Below are 17,956 nucleotides of genomic sequence, written 5' to 3'. Positions count from 1 at the left end.
CGCACGCACGCACGCACGCACGCACGCACGCACGCACGCACGCACGCACGCACGCACGCACGCACGCACGCACGCACGCACGCACGCACGCACGCACGCACGCACGCATGCACGCACACACACAAAACAAATTTCTTTTTATGTGTTTATTATAAAGCCATGAAACTTGCTATAATGATAGATTTTGCAATTCAGCTCTTAAATAATTATAATATTTAAATAATTATCTATTTCTTACTTATAATGCAAATACTTGTTTTAGTTCAACCATATTTCATCTCATTGAAGTAATATTTTGCCATGAGATATTTGCCATGAGATATTTTGCCTTTTTCTAAATATTATAAAATTACAAAGGTTGCTACAAAGCCAGTTTTGCCGGTTCTTTAAAATTTACAATAAATAAAAGGATAATTATTTAGAATACTTCCTTTACTTCCAATTTTGATAAAATTGGGTTCAATTGACGCGTTTCACTCAAAATAAAAGAATCTGGTGTCGCGGCGGAGGGGCAGGAGGAGGGAAAAGTTTTCCCTTACACGTATGTATACGCCGAGCACACAACGTGATCACTGCGCATACTTAGTTCGCTGCGTTACGTCGGTATGACAGATTTCGTAACCTTGAAATTGACTAACTTTAACGCTTAATATCTTGATTCGTGAGGCAGACTGCCGTGTTTTTCTGTCAAATTCTTTTATTTTGAGTGACACCACATCGATTCAACCCAATTTTATCAAAATCGGAGATGAGGAGGGTATTCTAAATAATTACCTATAAAAGTATCTGCACCTTATGCACTAATAGTGCAAATCTAATAACATATAAAGTGAATTATTTATTCTTGCCTTTTTTGAAAATAGAGACCTACAGATAATTTTCCTGATTACAAATATCACAATTATATTACAAATCTTTTAATATTTTAGCCGTAATATGAGTAAATAGAAATTCATCTAACACAGAGGTAGTTCTCTTACTGATCCTTAATTTTGGTTAGAGGCTGTTTTCCTGTGGCGAAGTTCGACTAATTCACCGATCTTCGGCAGTCTTCTCTTAAAGTTTTTTGTGAAAGACTGCATTTAAATTATAATTTATACAATAATTTTATGTATTTATAGAACTGGCACTTATGGGCACGAAACGTCTGCCTCTGTCCCGTCGTAGACTCTCCCGAAAGAAAAGATAGGTCTTGAGATTAGACCTGTGTGAAGATAGCCCCCCAACTATGAGTAATTTAAATAAAAAATAGCTCAATTGATAGATATTCGTTTGCACATTGCCAAACAGGTCGATTTTTCCTTTGTACACCTTTAGTTAAAAAGTTATTAACAATTAAAGTTTCAGAAGCGAGCGACTTCGGCAGATGAAATAGAAACAAAAATGATATCAATCGAAAAGTTGTGGCGTTCATTCATATTCGGTTCTTGTTTATTTCTCATAAATCTATTGCATGTTCTCGCTCATCTTTAATATCTGTACCTAAACGTCATATCTTGTAATAACTGAAACGCCACAACTTTTCGATTGATATCATTTTAAGCACAATATTTTTGTTTTTACCTCATCTATCGAACTCGCTTGTTTCTGAAACTTTAATTGTTAATAACTTTTTAAATAGAGATGTGAAAACGAAAATCGACCTGTTCGGCAATGTGCAAACGTATATCTATCAATTAAACTAAATTAAATTTTTTATTTAATTTATTCATTGGGAGACTAGTGTGAAGATGGCCCCCCGAAATTTGTTTTGTTAATAACTTTTTAACTAGAAGTGTGCAAACGAAAATTCGAAATGTGTATACATGTGCAAACGATAAGCAATCGAATGAGCTATAGAAACTTTATGTTTTTCAATGTTGGGGGGCTATCTTCAGGTTATACTTCCCACGTAGTTTTTCCCCATATACTTCCCACATAATTTTTTCTATATGCTTCCCGCATAGTTTTTCCCATATACTTCCCACATAGTTCTTCCCATATACTTCCCACGTAGTTTTTCCCCATATATTTCCCACATTGTTTTTCCCATATACTTTCCACGTAATTTTTCCCATCTTCTTCCCATATAGTTTTTCCCATCTAGTTCCCACATAGTTTTTCCCATCTAGTTCCCACATAGTTTTTCCCATCTAGTTCCCACATAGTTTTTCCCATCTTTTTCCCACATAGTTTTTCCCATCTTCTTCCCACATAGTTTTTCCCATCTTCCCACATAGTTTTTCCCATCTTCCCACATAGTTTTTCTCATCTAATTCCTACATAATTTTTCCCATCTACTTCCCATATAGTTTTTCCCATCTTCTTCCCACATAGTTTATCCCATGTAGTTCCCATATAGTTTTTCCCATGTAGTTCCCACATAGTTTTTCCCATCTAGTTCCCACATAGTTTTTCCCATCTAGTTCCCACATAGTTTTTCCCATCTAGTCCCTACATAGTTTTTCCCATTTTCTTCCCACATAGTTTTTCCCATGTAGTTCCCACATAATTTTTCCCATGTAGTTCCCACATAGTTTTTCCCATGTAGTTCCCACATAGTTTTTCCCATGTAGTTCCCACATAGTTTTTCCCATGTAGTTCCCACATAGTTTTTCCCATCTAGTCCCTACATAGTTTTTCCCATTTTCTTCCCACATAGTTTTTCCCATGTAGTTCCCACATAATTTTTCCCATGTAGTTCCCACATAGTTTTTCCCATGTAGTTCCCACATAGTTTTTCCCATGTAGTTCCCACATAGTTTTTCCCATGTAGTTCCCACATAGTTTTTCCCATCTAGTTCCCACATAGTTTTTCCCATGTAGTTCCCATCTTCTTCCCACATAATTTTTCCCATCTTCCCACATAATTTTTCCCATCTAATTCCTACATAATTTTTCCCATCTACTTCCCATATAGTTTTTCCCATCTTCTTCCCACATAGTTTTTGAAATGGAACTTTTGAATTTGATGAAGATGAGGATTGGATTGCCAATATGCATATTAAAGAAGAAACAGAAACATATGAAAAAGGAAAAACTGATTATGAAATTACTGAATCTCATGAGGCTAACAAGGATATTATAAAGGAAATGGAGACATTTGGAGGGAAAAAAACTAAATCATAAAAACTGCTGAACATGATAAGAGTAACAAGGATGAGATTTTTGATAATGTACTATTTATGAAAAAAAAATTAGAGGCACATATGAAAGAAACAGAAGTATATTATGAAATTATTGAATATTGCGAGTACAGTAATAATTTGAGATGAATAGATGTTAATAAAGATAAAAACATACAAATACAGAATAATAATAAAGAAACAAAGGAATATAAAAAACAAGATTCACATAATCAAGTTATTGAACGCTCTCTAGTCAAGCAGACTATCGGTAATAATCACTCTGAAATTCGTCATCTCAAAGAAGATCTATCTGGAAATCGTTGTATTGTAGATATGTTGTATTGTAGATATTTTTTACATGTGGCGTGAAATGCACAAATTATTTAACAATCACGCACGTGGAATTGATTGTCAATTCAAATACTGGAAATTAATCAATTACCGTCGGCGTGGTTTCTTGACACAATTTTTTTTTAAATGTCAGATGTGTTCTTATGAGGCAAGCATTTGGTCGGAGCCTATGGACAAAAAAAAATAGACGCTAATGTTGCTGCAGTGGCTGGATGTAACACGGCAAAGATTGGATTTTCTCATTTAAAGCATTTATGTGCCGCTATGAATATTGTTTGTATGACTGATAAAACTTATAGAAAAAATCGAGAAAAAACTTAAACCAGCAAATTGCTTATAATACAAAAGTGAAACCTTAAAAGAAAATCTTGAAATCTTAAAGAAAAATTAAGTTTGAACTGATAAAGTTAAATTTAAAATGTAAGATTTTTTTCATTAATTTTTTTTCCCATGAATAATATATGTTTCTTAAATTTGAAAATAATAAGACAAAATCTTTTTAAAAATTAAACTAATGCCAGATTATGATTTGTGCTATGTAATTTATTCATATGAGATTTTGAAAAAATGAGTGAATTGGTCATTATTAAAATTGCTATTTTATAATGTTATATAATGATATAATATTCACTTATAATTCGTCAACGAAATGATTTCTTATAGAAGAATGCAAATCATCTCGCGTTTCAGTAGGTTATTAATTTTATTCTAATTCTAAAGGGAAATTGCAATATATGTTATTTAATTTAATAATTTATATGAAAGACACGAAAAACAGAAAGTTAATGCATTTTTTTTTTTAAATTGTAATGCATAACGCAAGCGCTGGAACAGACAGATTCTTCGTCACGAAAGCTAGAAAATTGAAATATTGTTAAGTTTATTTACATCTAGGTTTAGGATTTGTAATAAAAAATATTTTTATATTTTATTATTGTGTTTTATGTTAGATACCTAGTATTTTAATATTTGAAAAAATTTTAAACTATTAAAATAATAATTTAAATATTGATATATAATACGATCGCTAAAATGGTCGATGTAAATTTCTAATGATAGAATCCATGAAATAAAAATAAAAATATAGAATAAAATGGATCGATATTTATTACTTTCTTTCAGGGGTTTTATATCCTTTCAAGTAGTTCTGTATATGTAAATATAATATATGTTTTTTGATAAATATAATTACTTAGCAGAGACTCGAACCTTTTCAAGTAGAGATACAAACCATAGTAGAGATTCGAACCCTCTTAACAAAAATTTAAATCTCCAATGCAGAAAATTTTTTTAAATAGATGAGACATTTTGGTGAAAGGTTAATCGTGTCAACATATTTAAATTCAATTCTATTTATCATATGAAGATTTTTTAGGATTTTATTTTTATTGTCGTATAGATATATGTTGGACATGTGTCTATATCATAAAATTTAATGTTACGCAATAGAAATATAGAATGTGACAAAGGTTAAGTACGATGTCGTATGCCGTCTTTTAAGAAGAACATCGAGAACGTAATTTCTAAGCTCTGAGGAGCAGCATGCCTGAGAACGTAAAGAAAACCGGACCTTTGATAGGTGCTATTGATGAAGGAACGAGCAGCGCTCGATTTTTGGTAAACAAATCCAATGAATGAAATACAATTCCACTTTTGAGTGGTGTAAACAACCTGTCAGGTTATGAAATATTTGTTTCTACATTTAGGTATTTGACGTGTTACGCAGGAAGGTAGTTGCTTTGCATCAGATTGAAATCAAACAGAAATATCCTCAAGAAGGATGGGTGGAACAGGACCCAAAGGAAATATTAAGAGCCGTTATAGCATGCATAGAAGAGACGGTGAAAAAGATGAAGGATCTTGGCTTAACAGTTTCAGATATCAAAGCTATTGGCATTACTAATCAAAGAGAAACAACACTGGTGTGGGATAAAGAGACTGGGGAGCCTTTGCACAATGCAATTGGTATAAAACAGATATAGAAAGCATTCTTTTTTTACTTTTATATTATATTTATAATAATTTTTATGAATTATGAAAGATTGACAAATTTATTTAACATTAAATGATGTTGAATAAATTTCTGATTTTACAGTATGGCACGATATGAGGACAACTACGACTTTAGAAAATGTATTGGATAGTATTCCTAACAAAACGAGAAATAAGAATTATTTGAAACCTTTATGTGGGCTACCAATGTCTCCTTATTTTAGTGCTCTTAAAATACGCTGGTTAATAGATAACATTCCACGTGTGAAACAAGCAGTAGATGCAGAAAGGTGCGCCTTTGGAACGATTGATACATGGCTTATTTGGGTAAATAGACATTAAACAAAAACAGAATAAAAAAGAATTTCATATTAGTGAAAATTTTTTATGTTTAAAAAAATTTCTTATATTTAGAACCTCACAAAGGGCCAACTGCACATTACAGACGTGTCAAATGCGTCGCGTACAATGCTAATGAATATCGATACACTAAAATGGGATCCTTTATTATGTCGATTCTTTGGCATTCCACAACACATCCTTCCCGAGATCCGATCTAGTGCAGAGATTTATAGTTCCGTTTCGAATCCTGAAGTTCTCACAGGCATACCCATAGCAGGTGTAAGTAGGCATACAGTAGAGGATATTTTATATTATTTTTTTTTCATGTACTGTTCAAATAATTCTTTATTTAACTAGTAGAGATAATGCTAGAAAAACTTTTCCAACCAAGAATATTATTTAATTTTAATTAAATTTAAGTTATTAATATAAGTATAAGTAATTTATAGTTGCAATTATTCTTTCTTCAAAATCAACATTATTTTTAAATGAAATATCGATCGAATCTCATTATATCGATCTCGTAAATCGAATATCGTAGAGCACTTTATAATATATTGAAAAATTTACATTTCTGAAAATAAATGAAATAATCACTTGTCTATAATTCAGTGCACTATGTACATGTAATAATTACAGCTTCCTTTGTTTTTCATAGTGTGTGGGTGATCAGCAGGGAGCTCTCCTTGGTCAGTTATGTTTGAAACCTGGTCAAGCAAAAGCTACATATGGCACAGGATGCTTCTTGCTTTATAACACAGGAAATACAGTATGTAAAATAGTAATATATGTAATATAAAAAATATTGTGATGATGTGAAATAGTTTCTTATATTAGGAGTAATGCTTGGAAAATAATTGTATACATAAAATAAAAATGCTTGCGTGCAGAAAGTGGATTCGACGCAGGGATTGATAACTACGGTTGGTTACAAGATTGCACGATCTCCAGCTGTTTATGCACTAGAAGGATCCGTTGCTGTTGCCGGAGCTGCTTTATCCTGGCTGCGAGATAATATGCAGCTTCTCAGTAATATCACGCAAACACAAGATATGGCAGAGCGTGTGAGGTCCTCTGGTGATGTTTATTTTGTACCGGCCTTCTCGGGATTGTACGCACCCTACTGGCAACAAGATGCGCGCGGGTATTTTATTATATTTTTTCCATTTTTCTTCCTTTCTTATCACTGAAATTGTCAAGACTTTTCTCTAATCGAATGTTTTCTTATTTATATGATATAATAGAGTAATCTGTGGTATTACGGAAGATACGCAACAATACCATATCATACGGGCAGCGTTAGAGGCGGTTTGTTTCCAAACAAGAGATATATTAGAAGCAATGATAAAAGATTCAGGAACGAAACTGACAACTCTTCAGGTTGATGGTGGCATGACTGTGAATGATTTGTTAATGCAGTTACAAGCAGACTTAACGGGAATAACGGTTGGTAAGTAAATAAAACTTTTGTTCAAATCTGTAATCAATTATTTTTTAAAACTAATAATTGTGTTGCAAACAGTGAGACCGAATATGGTAGAAACAACGGCATTAGGTGCCGCCATTCTAGCTGGCATTGGTGCGGGTTTAATTGATATAAATGATGTGGACGCATCTCAAATAACCAAATTTTCACCTGTGATTGGTGAAGATGGTAAATAGTTATATATATTTTCTTAATAATATGAAAAGGAGAAAAATAGTTGATAACATACAAACTTTTCGTTTCAGAGAGAGATCTTCGATATTCCAAGTGGAAAATGGCTGTCGAAAGATCTATGAAATGGGATTGTTCTACAAGTTTAATAGATAATTAAATCGTATGTGCACATATATTTTTGTATTATAATATAATATAAATATCTTTGGGAGAGGATATAAAGATTATATCTATGATATATTTTATAATTTTTACATTGCGTTTAATCAAATACCTTGATTTTTCATTTACTCTCTTTTTCCCGCATCCATTTTCATTTTTTATTTTTCCTAAAGTAAATTACAAATATTAGGTGAGTTATGAATTAAAATAAAAAAAATTGGCATAACTTTATTACTTTTAATGCTGTAGAAAGTTTGCTAATAAGATACGTTAAATAACTAAAAATAATTTTTTGTATTTTTCATTCTCTCTATATTTACTTTAATTTTTTAAAACCGAATGTGTTGTACTTTTTGTTTAACTCATTTTCGTAAAGAAGAATTCAATAACTTAGTGTTGGAATGACCGCAAACGATACAACTTATGTAATGCTAACTACAAGCATAAAAGATGAAAAAGTGTTTTCTTCTTTCATAAGAAACATGTCATGTTGACTTTAAAATATTAAAAAATAATGAATTTGAAAATATTCACTACATTATTCTCTTGATATTTTTTTATAATAATAACAATTATGATTTTATGTGAGTGTTATTAAAAATTGTTATCTCACGTTACTTATTATATTATTATCTTATTTTCTATTACTTATTATTAAAAATATATTAAAAATTAAAAATAACATAAAAACAGTGCTAATGCGTGACATGATTTGCAGACACGAATTTATCATAAATTTTTGACGCGAGAAGTCCTGTCCGTCGATTGATCCGGCAAACGTTCGGAGGACAAGCGGAATGGATCAATGTTGCGCATGCTGGCGCATGTGAGATGACGGCACGTGAGATGCTGAGTTGTCATCTCTGCGCTCCGTCCTCGTCCTTTTCTCCTTATCGTCGCACTTGTCGTCAGTCTGTGCGTCAGGCAGGAACAGTTAAACTCCCGATCGCAAAATGAAAGATCACGACGGAACGCCCCATCAGAAAAAGCCTACGAAACTAAGGAATATCGCGGATAAGACGGAAGCATTTGATTCCTTGCACGTCAAAAATGCCGAGGTATTTAAAAAAAATTTAATATTGAAAACTGATAATATCTGATAAAAGACATTTATTTAGAAATTGATCATAAACGAAACAAAATTGATCATAAACGAAAATAAAGTGAAGAGATTTTTTTTTTTTCATAAAGTGTTTGTTTTTTAAAATAAATTTTCTTTTTTTAAAAATTAAAAAATTTATAGTTTCTTTTCCTTGTTTTGATTAATGATTCTCAGCGACGTAAATGTGCATCATGAATTTATTTTGATAAATCACATAATAATAATACGAGCAAAAAATATATTATATATAATATTTATTATATATAATATTATGTTTAAAAAAATATATAAATTAGCAATGACACGTGATACCGTGTAGGGGCGGTTGACACGTAGTTGGCAGGTGCTGATCTTCATCCTACATTGCTTTGATTTATAAGAGATTAATTAAGAATTTAAATTTTGAGGTGAAGTGATTGTAATACATTTCAGAAATAATACATTATACTTTTAAAAAAATATAAACAATCTTCTTGTATTTATTCCATAGCTTTAACTATTTTTCTTTTAAAAGATGTTCTTATTTTATTCGCATTTTTTTATAGCGGCAAATATAATGCATCGACGATGTGCATTGCAATATGTAATTAAAAATTATCTATCTTTTTAAAAATTTTTTTTTTAAATTATCTTTTCTAAATTTAAGAATAATAGATGATATATTATTTGATACTTAAAATCAATTTTTTAATGAAATTTCATCTGAAAATATTGTGTTTAAATATCTTCGCGATTTATTATGTTATGTAGAATCATCTTTGCTATACGAATCATCCTGGAAATATTTCATTATATCTTTTTTAATCAGTATTGCAATATATACATAAAAAGAGATAATGAAAAAGGTACAGTAAATAATATAAATAAAATTATATTAAATAAATTTCTAGAAAACGCTTTGCACGAACCAAGTCTGTCTTGGTAGCATAATGCAGCTGCCATTGCATGGAACGGAGCCACGTACAAAAGAGGAAATTTTGTTTCACGCGAAGGACTTTTTGGAGCAATATTTCACTTCTATCAGAAGGTAATTAATCGATCAGTATTCATATAAACCATAAATCTCCAGTAAATCTTTTCTTCGATTTCATGTCTCGTCTCCTTGAACGGCACGTAGATTGAATAGCGACGCTCATCGTGCACGTTGGGAGAGCGTGCAGAGAGAAGTGATTGCCACTGGTACATATCAATTAACGGAAACGGAATTGGTTTTCGGTGCAAAGCTAGCATGGCGAAACGCTGTAAGATGCATTGGTCGCATACAGTGGTCGAAACTACAGGTCCGATTCCGCATGATAACACATTGATGCTTTCACGCAATAACATCTTTCACAAATTGCAGTTCTATAAAATTATAGTTAATATTTATTGTTAATTCGTTCATAAAATAAATGCATTTGTAGGTTTTCGATTGCCGCTACGTTACAACTACGAGTGGCATGTTTGAAGCTTTATGCAATCATATCAAGTACAGTACAAATAAAGGGAATATTAGGTATATATATATATATATATATATATGATTATATTTTTTAATATAAATTTTATAATTTTTCTTCTTTTCTTGTTAATTAAAGGTATATTGAATAAAATAGATTATTCCTCTTTGTCTACATCATGCATGAAATAATGAAATTCAAAAAATTAGAGTTTAAAATTATTTCAAAAATTATCAAATATTTAAGTACCGGGGATATCTATATCTATTTTATATTTATTACAATTTTTTAGATCCGCAATAACAATATTTCCGCAGCGTACTGACGGAAAGCACGATTATAGAGTATGGAATCAACAATTGATCAACTATGCAGGATATAAAAATCCAGATGGTACTATTCTGGGCGATCCTGCCAGCGTAGAATTTACAGAGGTCAAAATATTTATGTATAATTTTTTCAATGATCAAAATATATATAATTAAATATATATAATTTATTGAAAAGGAAACTTACTAAAGAAATAATGCATAATTTAATAATAGGATTATTTTCTTTCTACAGGTTTGTATGAAATTAGGATGGAAGGGCGCACGGACTAGATTTGACATATTGCCATTGGTATTATCTGCCAATGGGCATGATCCAGATTATTTTGACATTCCCAGCGATTTGGTACTTGAAGTACCTCTTACTCATCCTACGTAAGTTTTCGTTATAAATAATATGAAGTTTCTAGAAAACTCTCTTATATCAATCAATTTAGTAGGAACATATTATTACAAACATCCAATATTACGTATTTTGGCTGATTATTATTTTGGATTATAGATACGATTGGTTTGAGAAATTAGATCTCAAATGGTTTGCTGTCCCTGCGGTGTCTGGAATGGTTTTCGATTGCGGTGGTCTGGTGTTTACCGCTGCACCTTTCAATGGCTGGTACATGAGTACCGAGATTGGCTCCAGAGATTTATGCGATACTCACAGATATAATATGCTCGAGACAATAGCGATGAACATGGGTCTAGACACAAGGACACCTACGTCATTGTGGAAAGATAAAGCAATGGTAGAAGCTAACGTCGCGGTACTGCACAGTTTTCAGATAAAAAATGTAACGATCGTGGATCATCATACTGCTTCGGAATCCTTCATGAAACATTACGAAAATGAAATGCGTCTCCGAAACGGTTGTCCTGCAGACTGGCTGTGGATCGTGCCGCCGATATCTGGATCTGCCACGCCAGTGTTTCATCAAGAAATGGCTCTTTATCATTTGAAGCCTTCTTACGACGCTCAGGACCCAGCATGGAAAATTCATATATGGAAGAAAGGACGCGACAAGAAGACAACTTCGAAAAAACCAAGAAGAAAGTTCCACTTCAAGCAGATCGCGAGAGCCGTGAAATTTACATCCAAGCTGTTCGGACGAGCGTTATCGCGTCGAATAAAAGCGACCGTGTTGTTCGCTACGGAAACTGGCACATCTCAAATGTATGCGGAGAAGTTGAGCGAGTTACTCGGCCACGCTTTTCATTCCCAGGTACTCTCGATGGAAGAATACGATATCAGCAACATAGAACATGAGGCCCTCCTGCTGGTGGTAACTTCTACCTTTGGAAATGGTGACCCGCCGGAAAACGGCGAGGCCTTTGCACAAAATTTATATGCGATGAAAATGAATGACGCTTACATAAACAATGAGAATAAGATCAGTTTGGCAACCTCAAAGTCGTTTATCAAGGCTAACAGCCAAACTGAAGTGAGCGGATCGAAGAAACTGGATCGACTAGATTCTCTGCGTGGTTCTACGACGGATTCGCAAACCGAGGATACCTTCGGACCTCTCAGCAATGTGCGATTTGCCGTGTTCGCGCTGGGATCGTCTGCATATCCGAACTTCTGTGCGTTTGGCCGCTATGTCGACAATTTGTTAGGAGAATTAGGCGGAGAGCGATTGGCACGTTTGGCCCAGGGTGATGAGATGTGCGGACAGGAGCAAACCTTCCGGAAGTGGGCAGCTGATATCTTCGCGATCGCATGCGAGACATTCTGCCTGGACGATGACGACACGTTACTAGAAGTAGCTCTATCCCTAGGTTCCGAAGCATTATCTGCGGCCACAGTTCGTTTTGTAGAAACTGAGCCTCAACCGATTGCCAAAGCGTTAAGCAAATGCCATAACAAAAATGTAACGATGTGCAATATGCTACGAAGAACCAACCTGAGTGGCGACGAGTCCAGCGGAACAACATTATTCTTAGAATTGGATGACATAGTGGGCATGGATATCTCCTACAAACCTGGAGATCATTTAGGTGTATTTGCATGCAATCGAGCAGACCTTGTGGAGAGAATTTTGCAACGCGTGCAATCTACCTTCGATCCTGATACATCGATCGAATTACAAATGCAGAAGCAAGCGCATACCCCCAATGGTAGATGTTTTCTTCATTTTTTCCGGTTTTTCAATTCTTCTATATTATTGATAATGATTTTTCTTAGGAATTGTGAAAACATGGATCCCTCATGACAGATATTTACCGAATTCCTTCAAAATGCTGCTAACTCGATTTTTGGACATCACGACACCACCTACACCAAATCTGTTGAGATATTTCGCTTCGATAGCTACAAATGCCAAAGAACGAGCACAACTTGATCTTCTGGCCTCTGTAAATATGTAAATATGTAAATGTAGTGTCAAAACGTTGTGGATAATTAATACAAGTTGAAATTTGAAGCATATAATAAGCTAAAATATTAGAAAAAAAAATCCGAAAAGAAATCCTTACATGAATTCCTGAATTTTTAACGTTGTCTAATTAAAATATTAATTCTAATTTCAAATGAACAGAAATTAGAAAAACTAAACAAACATTGAGAGAGAACAGAATTTAGAAGTTAAAAAAAAGTTTAGATACGGGAATTTATACGAATTCAAGTTTTTTCTTAACGCGATGTATCGAACACAATCTGCAAATAAAGTTTAAAGAAACTTGAAAGATTCTTATTGGAATAGGATCCGGCAGCTTATGAGGATTGGAGACATTGGAAGTTCCCCAATTTGGCTGAAGTTTTGGATGAATTTCCATCTGTGACTCCATTTGCTCCGTTGCTCGTGTATCATCTAACACCTTTGCAACCGAGATTCTACAGTATTTCGTCGTCTCCGCAGGTGCACCGAGGACAAATACATCTAACAGTCGCAGTGGTGCAATATCGAACGCAAAGTATTTATAAGTCTCATTTTACTTTTCATTTGATTTTATGTTCTTCTTCATTCTAAAGAATGCTATCTATAATCCATACGTTTAATTAGATGATAAATTGATACATAATTTGTTGATACATAATTGATACATAATTCTCGACTATAATCTCATAAATTAATCCTAGACGGTTCTGGACCGACACATTTTGGTGTCTGCTCCAATTACCTGAAGGAGATATCCGATGGAGAATTGCTGTATGTGTTTGTACGAAGGTAAAAAAATGTCAATATTTTGATAATTAAATATCATTTATATGAAAATTTTACGTTGAATATAATCATTGATCAATATTTCAGCGCGCCAAACTTTTATATGCCAACGGAAACTGAGGCACCAATTATATTGGTAGGACCAGGTACTGGAATAGCTCCTTTCCGAGGTTTCTGGCATCATCGATTTGCTCAGATGAAACTTCAGCAGAGTACGAATATTTTTTTATATACATTTCTTTATTATATGCTTATAAATTTTAATATTAAATGTTACTACGATATTATCGATGCCATATAAATTATGACATTTTTGTAGATCAAAAGTTTGGTAAGATTTGGCTCTTCTTTGGCTGCCGTCAAAAAAATTTGGATTTATACAGACAAGAGAAGAAAGAAATGTTGGATGTAGGTGTTTTGGATAAAGTATTTTTAGCATTATCCCGAGAACCTGGTATTAAAAAGGTATATTAATATACTTATTATTATTTTATATTTTTTGAAAGAACAAGATTTTATGAAGATAAATTTATAAATATTACTCTAATTAAAAGATTCTATACATATAAATATGAAAATAATTTTGCATTTTAATAATATTACGAGATAATTTCGCATACTTAAATTTGCATTTTATATGATTGTTAGACCTATGTGCAAGATTTAATCCAAGCGGAAGCATCACAGATTTATAAAATGGTAATGTATGAACGCGGCCACTTCTACGTTTGTGGAGACTGCACAATGGCGGAAGACGTTTATCAGACCTTAAAACAGATTATACAAACGCATAGCCAAATGACAGATAAAGAAGTCGAAGCGTATATGCTATCACTAAGGGTATATGAGTCATTTATAATTTTTGTCTTGCTGTTCGAAATTTATGCATTTATTATCTATGCGATAGCAAGTACATTGCCATGTTCTTAAATCATGTTTTATTGCATTACACAATTCTTTTAGGATGAAAACCGCTACCACGAAGATATATTCGGTATAACATTACGCACCGCCGAGGTACATAATCGATCGCGCGAGACTGCTAGAATCCGGATGGCTGCTGAACCATGAAAATATCAAAACTGATAAAGCATAGTCCAAGTAATTTTCGTTCAAAGGGTTGCTATTACATTAATAATTACTGCACGTAATATAAAGAGGTTGCTACATTAATAATTATTGCACACAACATAGGGGAAATCTGTTTTATTTACAAGTAGTGCTTGATTAAACCTTGCGATTTCTAGGATATTTTTATCCGCTATTTCGTGGGTCCACATATATCCAATCGTACCAAATATCACACTAATTATATGTTCGCTGCACGTAGTAATCCATAAGATAAATATATGGAATTTATTAATTCTACCTGATATTCCTTTAACTATGGAGCTCCTGTTGCTTCGAGATCTGGTTTCGGTCTCTGACTTAGGTTAGCCAATAATTTTTTTATTTCTGCTATCGCCTTTCCAGGATTTAAACCCTGCACAAAATATTCGCACTTCGTTTTGATTTCTTCAATTTTGTGAAATTATTAATAATCTGTGCATTGTTATTGTTGTTTACTGTGCGATGTTATTGTTTATTTAAACAAATCTGAATTTAATTAATATATTACCGGCCGCTGTTATGCCAATGATTTGATTTCTAGTAAAATTTATCATCAAATTGTACGAACTTGCTGTAAACGATATATTTTGTATTGTACAATGTATTTTAAATGTAGACAATTAGCTAAATTTTCTTGAATAGATAGTAAAGTCTATTGAAACATTTGTCGAGAATAAAACAAGCAAAGGGCAAAATATAAAAAGAATATACAAATTACTCTTATATTATTACAATTGAAGCATTATCTAGTGAAAACTCACCTTTGGACAAGTACGTGTGCAATTCATGATTGTATGACAACGGAAAACCGAATACGGATCCTTCAATTTCTCTAGGCGCTCTTTTGTTTGAGTGTCTCGCGAATCAATAATCCACCTATATGCCTAATGAAAACAATAATAGCTGAAAGGTCTTAACTTAATTGATAATTCAAGGAAACGACACAAGTGAAAAACGTTCACAAGAACAAGCTGAACATATCAAGCGATATGTTCCATACATGTTAGTTTATTTCATTTATTAAAATTATTTTCGAAAGAAAAAAATTTTACATCTATTATCTAATGTTGATGCTCTTTGCAATTTTCTTTTATAGAATTTCTCACTTGTGTCATTTTTCTTTAAATTGCTTGTTAACAATTGATTATTCCCTTATACAATAACATATTTAAAACAATGTAATATCAGAACACACTTACTTGCATAAGTACTGCGGGGCCTAAATACTTATCACCATTCCACCAATAGGATGGACATGAAGTACTGCAGCAAGCACAGAGAATACATTCATAGAGACCATCCTATGTTAATTAAAAATATCAAAATGTAGTTTTAGACAAAACAAGTGTAATCAAAATGGAAGATCAAAATGGAAATAAATACAACAGTTTCATGCACTTACCAACTTTTTACGGTCTTCTACACTTTGCAAATACTGCTTATTTCCAGTCTGTTTCCCAGTATCCTTGCGCTGCAACCAGGGTTGTATGCTGCGGTACTGATCATAAAAATTACTCAAATCTGGCACCAAATCCTTGACAATATACATATGAGGCAATGGATAAACATTACACGATGTGCTTGTGTTTTTATCAATTTTGCTAAAACATATAATAATTTCACTATTAATAATCGTTATATTTATAATTTTTGGTAACAATTTAAATTTATGAATATCTAAATATGTAATTTGTACATATAATCTGCGATATAGAGGACAATTATTAAGTTATGTCTATTAAAAAAAATAGATTTATAACATCTTAAAAAAATTGACTTAAAGAAATTAAATAATAATATACATGTATATATGAGATATAATACCTAATACATGCCAATGTATTTGTCCCTCCGATATTCATAGCACAAGATCCACAAATACCTTCACGACAAGAACGACGGAATGTCAATGTTGGATCAATTTCATTTTTAATTTTAATTAACGCATCCAATACCATTGGGCCACAACTAGAGAATATATATTAAACACAATGAAGTAATATAGACCATAATTCAGAGAAATATCTAAGACAACTAGAAAGAAACTTACGTATTTAGATCGATTTTATATTTCTGTATATATGGTTTCTCATCAGGCTTGTCTGGATTCCAACGGTAAATTGAGAAGGTTTTAAATCTGGCTTCAGCATTTTGAACTGCCGCAGTATGCAAAGCTCTGGCCTGTAAAATTTTATATGAAAATATTTTACAAAATCTGTTTTTGACACACTCAATTATTTGGAATTATAACAGAGGAAATACATGTTAGTTTCTTTACGCCTTTATATTTATATATTATAAGAAAAATAGCTCTTAATTATCAAATTGATGCAAAAACTTGCTGTTGTGTTTGATCTAATTTTAAATACAAAACGTAACGTTCGAAAATTTCAAAAGAAAAGCGACAAGTGCATGAAACTTTAATGACAGACTCATTATTGCAGAGCTGTGGATAGTTCGTTACGCATCAGGCATAAAAACTGATCGTAGTATCATGGTGAAAAACGTTCATACCGTCCTAATATCATCAACGAATCATTTGTTTTGTAACACTTACTTGGCGTAGCGCATTTCTGCAGATATACGGTGTCATTCCGACCATCTTTGAACAATTTGACATCAACACATTCATGATACCTGCGTTATGTAACTAGGATCTGTTCATTTGCGATTGACAGATGCTCCAATTGTCGGCAGAGAAACTAGGGAATCTCCAATGACATATGTATGTACATAAATTAAAAAGAGTAATTATTTAGAATATCCCCCCTCGCCGATTTTGATAAAATTAGGCTCAATTTCATTCAAAATAAAAGAATCTGTCAGAAAAACTTGTGAACCGAAATATTAAGTGTTAAATTAGCCAATTTCGAGGTTACGAAATCTGTCATAAAGGCTGTGGCACATAAAAAAACTTAAGCAGTAAGATTTAGTAATAGTAAATGTCGGTCTACAATAGATGATTTAAGCTTTAAGAAGTAAGAAATTGGCCAATCGAATATGAGAAATGTAATCGACTATGGGTCCACTTGGTACTACAAATGTTTCGAAAATGTTTCGAAGCATTTTTTGATTGGTCAATTCATAGAATTTTTTGTTTTGATTGGTTAATCAAACAGAGAGCTTTGAAGCTTTTGTAGCGCTAAGTGGATCGTAGTTTATAATTGGTCAATTTTTTACGGCTTAAAGATTAAATATCTATTG

At 32.6% G+C, this 17,956-nt stretch overlaps 3 protein-coding genes across 12 annotated transcripts; 2 read left to right on the top strand and 1 right to left on the bottom strand.

Annotated features, from left to right (window-relative positions):
* Positions 1–599: 599 nt before the first annotated feature.
* Gk1 (Glycerol kinase 1) lies at positions 600–7,706 on the top strand. Of its 5 annotated transcripts, none has more exons than XM_089082674.1 (10): positions 600–757; positions 4,960–5,075; positions 5,185–5,423; positions 5,554–5,777; positions 5,865–6,071; positions 6,451–6,561; positions 6,683–6,936; positions 7,037–7,242; positions 7,315–7,446; positions 7,524–7,706. In XM_089082674.1, exons 2-10 carry the CDS (start codon positions 5,047–5,049, stop codon positions 7,607–7,609), a joined length of 1,488 nt encoding a protein of 495 aa, XP_088938800.1. In that variant the 5' UTR covers positions 600–757; positions 4,960–5,046; the 3' UTR covers positions 7,610–7,706. The 5 variants fall into 5 exon arrangements, with proteins under 5 accessions (XP_088938800.1, XP_088938799.1, XP_011646200.2 ...); XM_089082673.1 differs by having other exon boundaries at positions 5,165–5,423; XM_011647898.3 differs by having other exon boundaries at positions 606–757; positions 4,908–5,075; positions 5,165–5,423.
* A 640-nt stretch (positions 7,707–8,346) lies between these two features.
* Positions 8,347–16,149, top strand: Nos (Nitric oxide synthase). Its single transcript, XM_011647906.3, has 14 exons — positions 8,347–8,672; positions 9,607–9,743; positions 9,834–9,996; positions 10,120–10,211; positions 10,448–10,589; positions 10,720–10,859; positions 10,987–12,596; positions 12,664–12,833; positions 13,181–13,391; positions 13,558–13,645; positions 13,730–13,854; positions 13,962–14,107; positions 14,291–14,482; positions 14,606–16,149. The coding sequence occupies exons 1-14, from the start codon at positions 8,568–8,570 to the stop codon at positions 14,711–14,713; spliced, it is 3,429 nt and encodes a 1,142-aa protein (XP_011646208.2). The 5' UTR covers positions 8,347–8,567; the 3' UTR covers positions 14,714–16,149.
* On the bottom strand, positions 13,864–17,544 carry SdhB (Succinate dehydrogenase, subunit B (iron-sulfur)). Of its 6 annotated transcripts, none has more exons than XR_016140722.1 (9): positions 17,310–17,544; positions 16,803–16,933; positions 16,577–16,720; positions 16,155–16,353; positions 15,952–16,053; positions 15,514–15,636; positions 15,012–15,323; positions 14,263–14,409; positions 13,864–14,093 (listed from the first exon to the last, which is right to left on the bottom strand). XR_016140722.1 is itself a non-coding variant. In XM_089082680.1 (8 exons), the coding sequence occupies exons 1-7, from the start codon at positions 17,382–17,384 to the stop codon at positions 15,027–15,029; spliced, it is 873 nt and encodes a 290-aa protein (XP_088938806.1). In that variant the 5' UTR covers positions 17,385–17,538; the 3' UTR covers positions 13,864–14,093; positions 15,012–15,026. The 6 variants fall into 6 exon arrangements, 3 of the variants coding, with proteins under 3 accessions (XP_088938806.1, XP_088938807.1, XP_088938805.1); XR_016140720.1 differs by having other exon boundaries at positions 15,012–15,125; positions 17,310–17,538; XR_016140723.1 differs by lacking the exon at positions 14,263–14,409.
* Positions 17,545–17,956: the final 412 nt, after the last annotated feature.

Source organism: Pogonomyrmex barbatus, unplaced genomic scaffold, assembly GCF_055798465.1.
Source record: "Pogonomyrmex barbatus isolate J1 unplaced genomic scaffold, ASM5579846v1 scaffold6, whole genome shotgun sequence".
Taxonomy (NCBI): domain Eukaryota; kingdom Metazoa; phylum Arthropoda; class Insecta; order Hymenoptera; family Formicidae; genus Pogonomyrmex; species Pogonomyrmex barbatus.
This window is presented reverse-complemented; position numbering and strand designations above follow the sequence as displayed.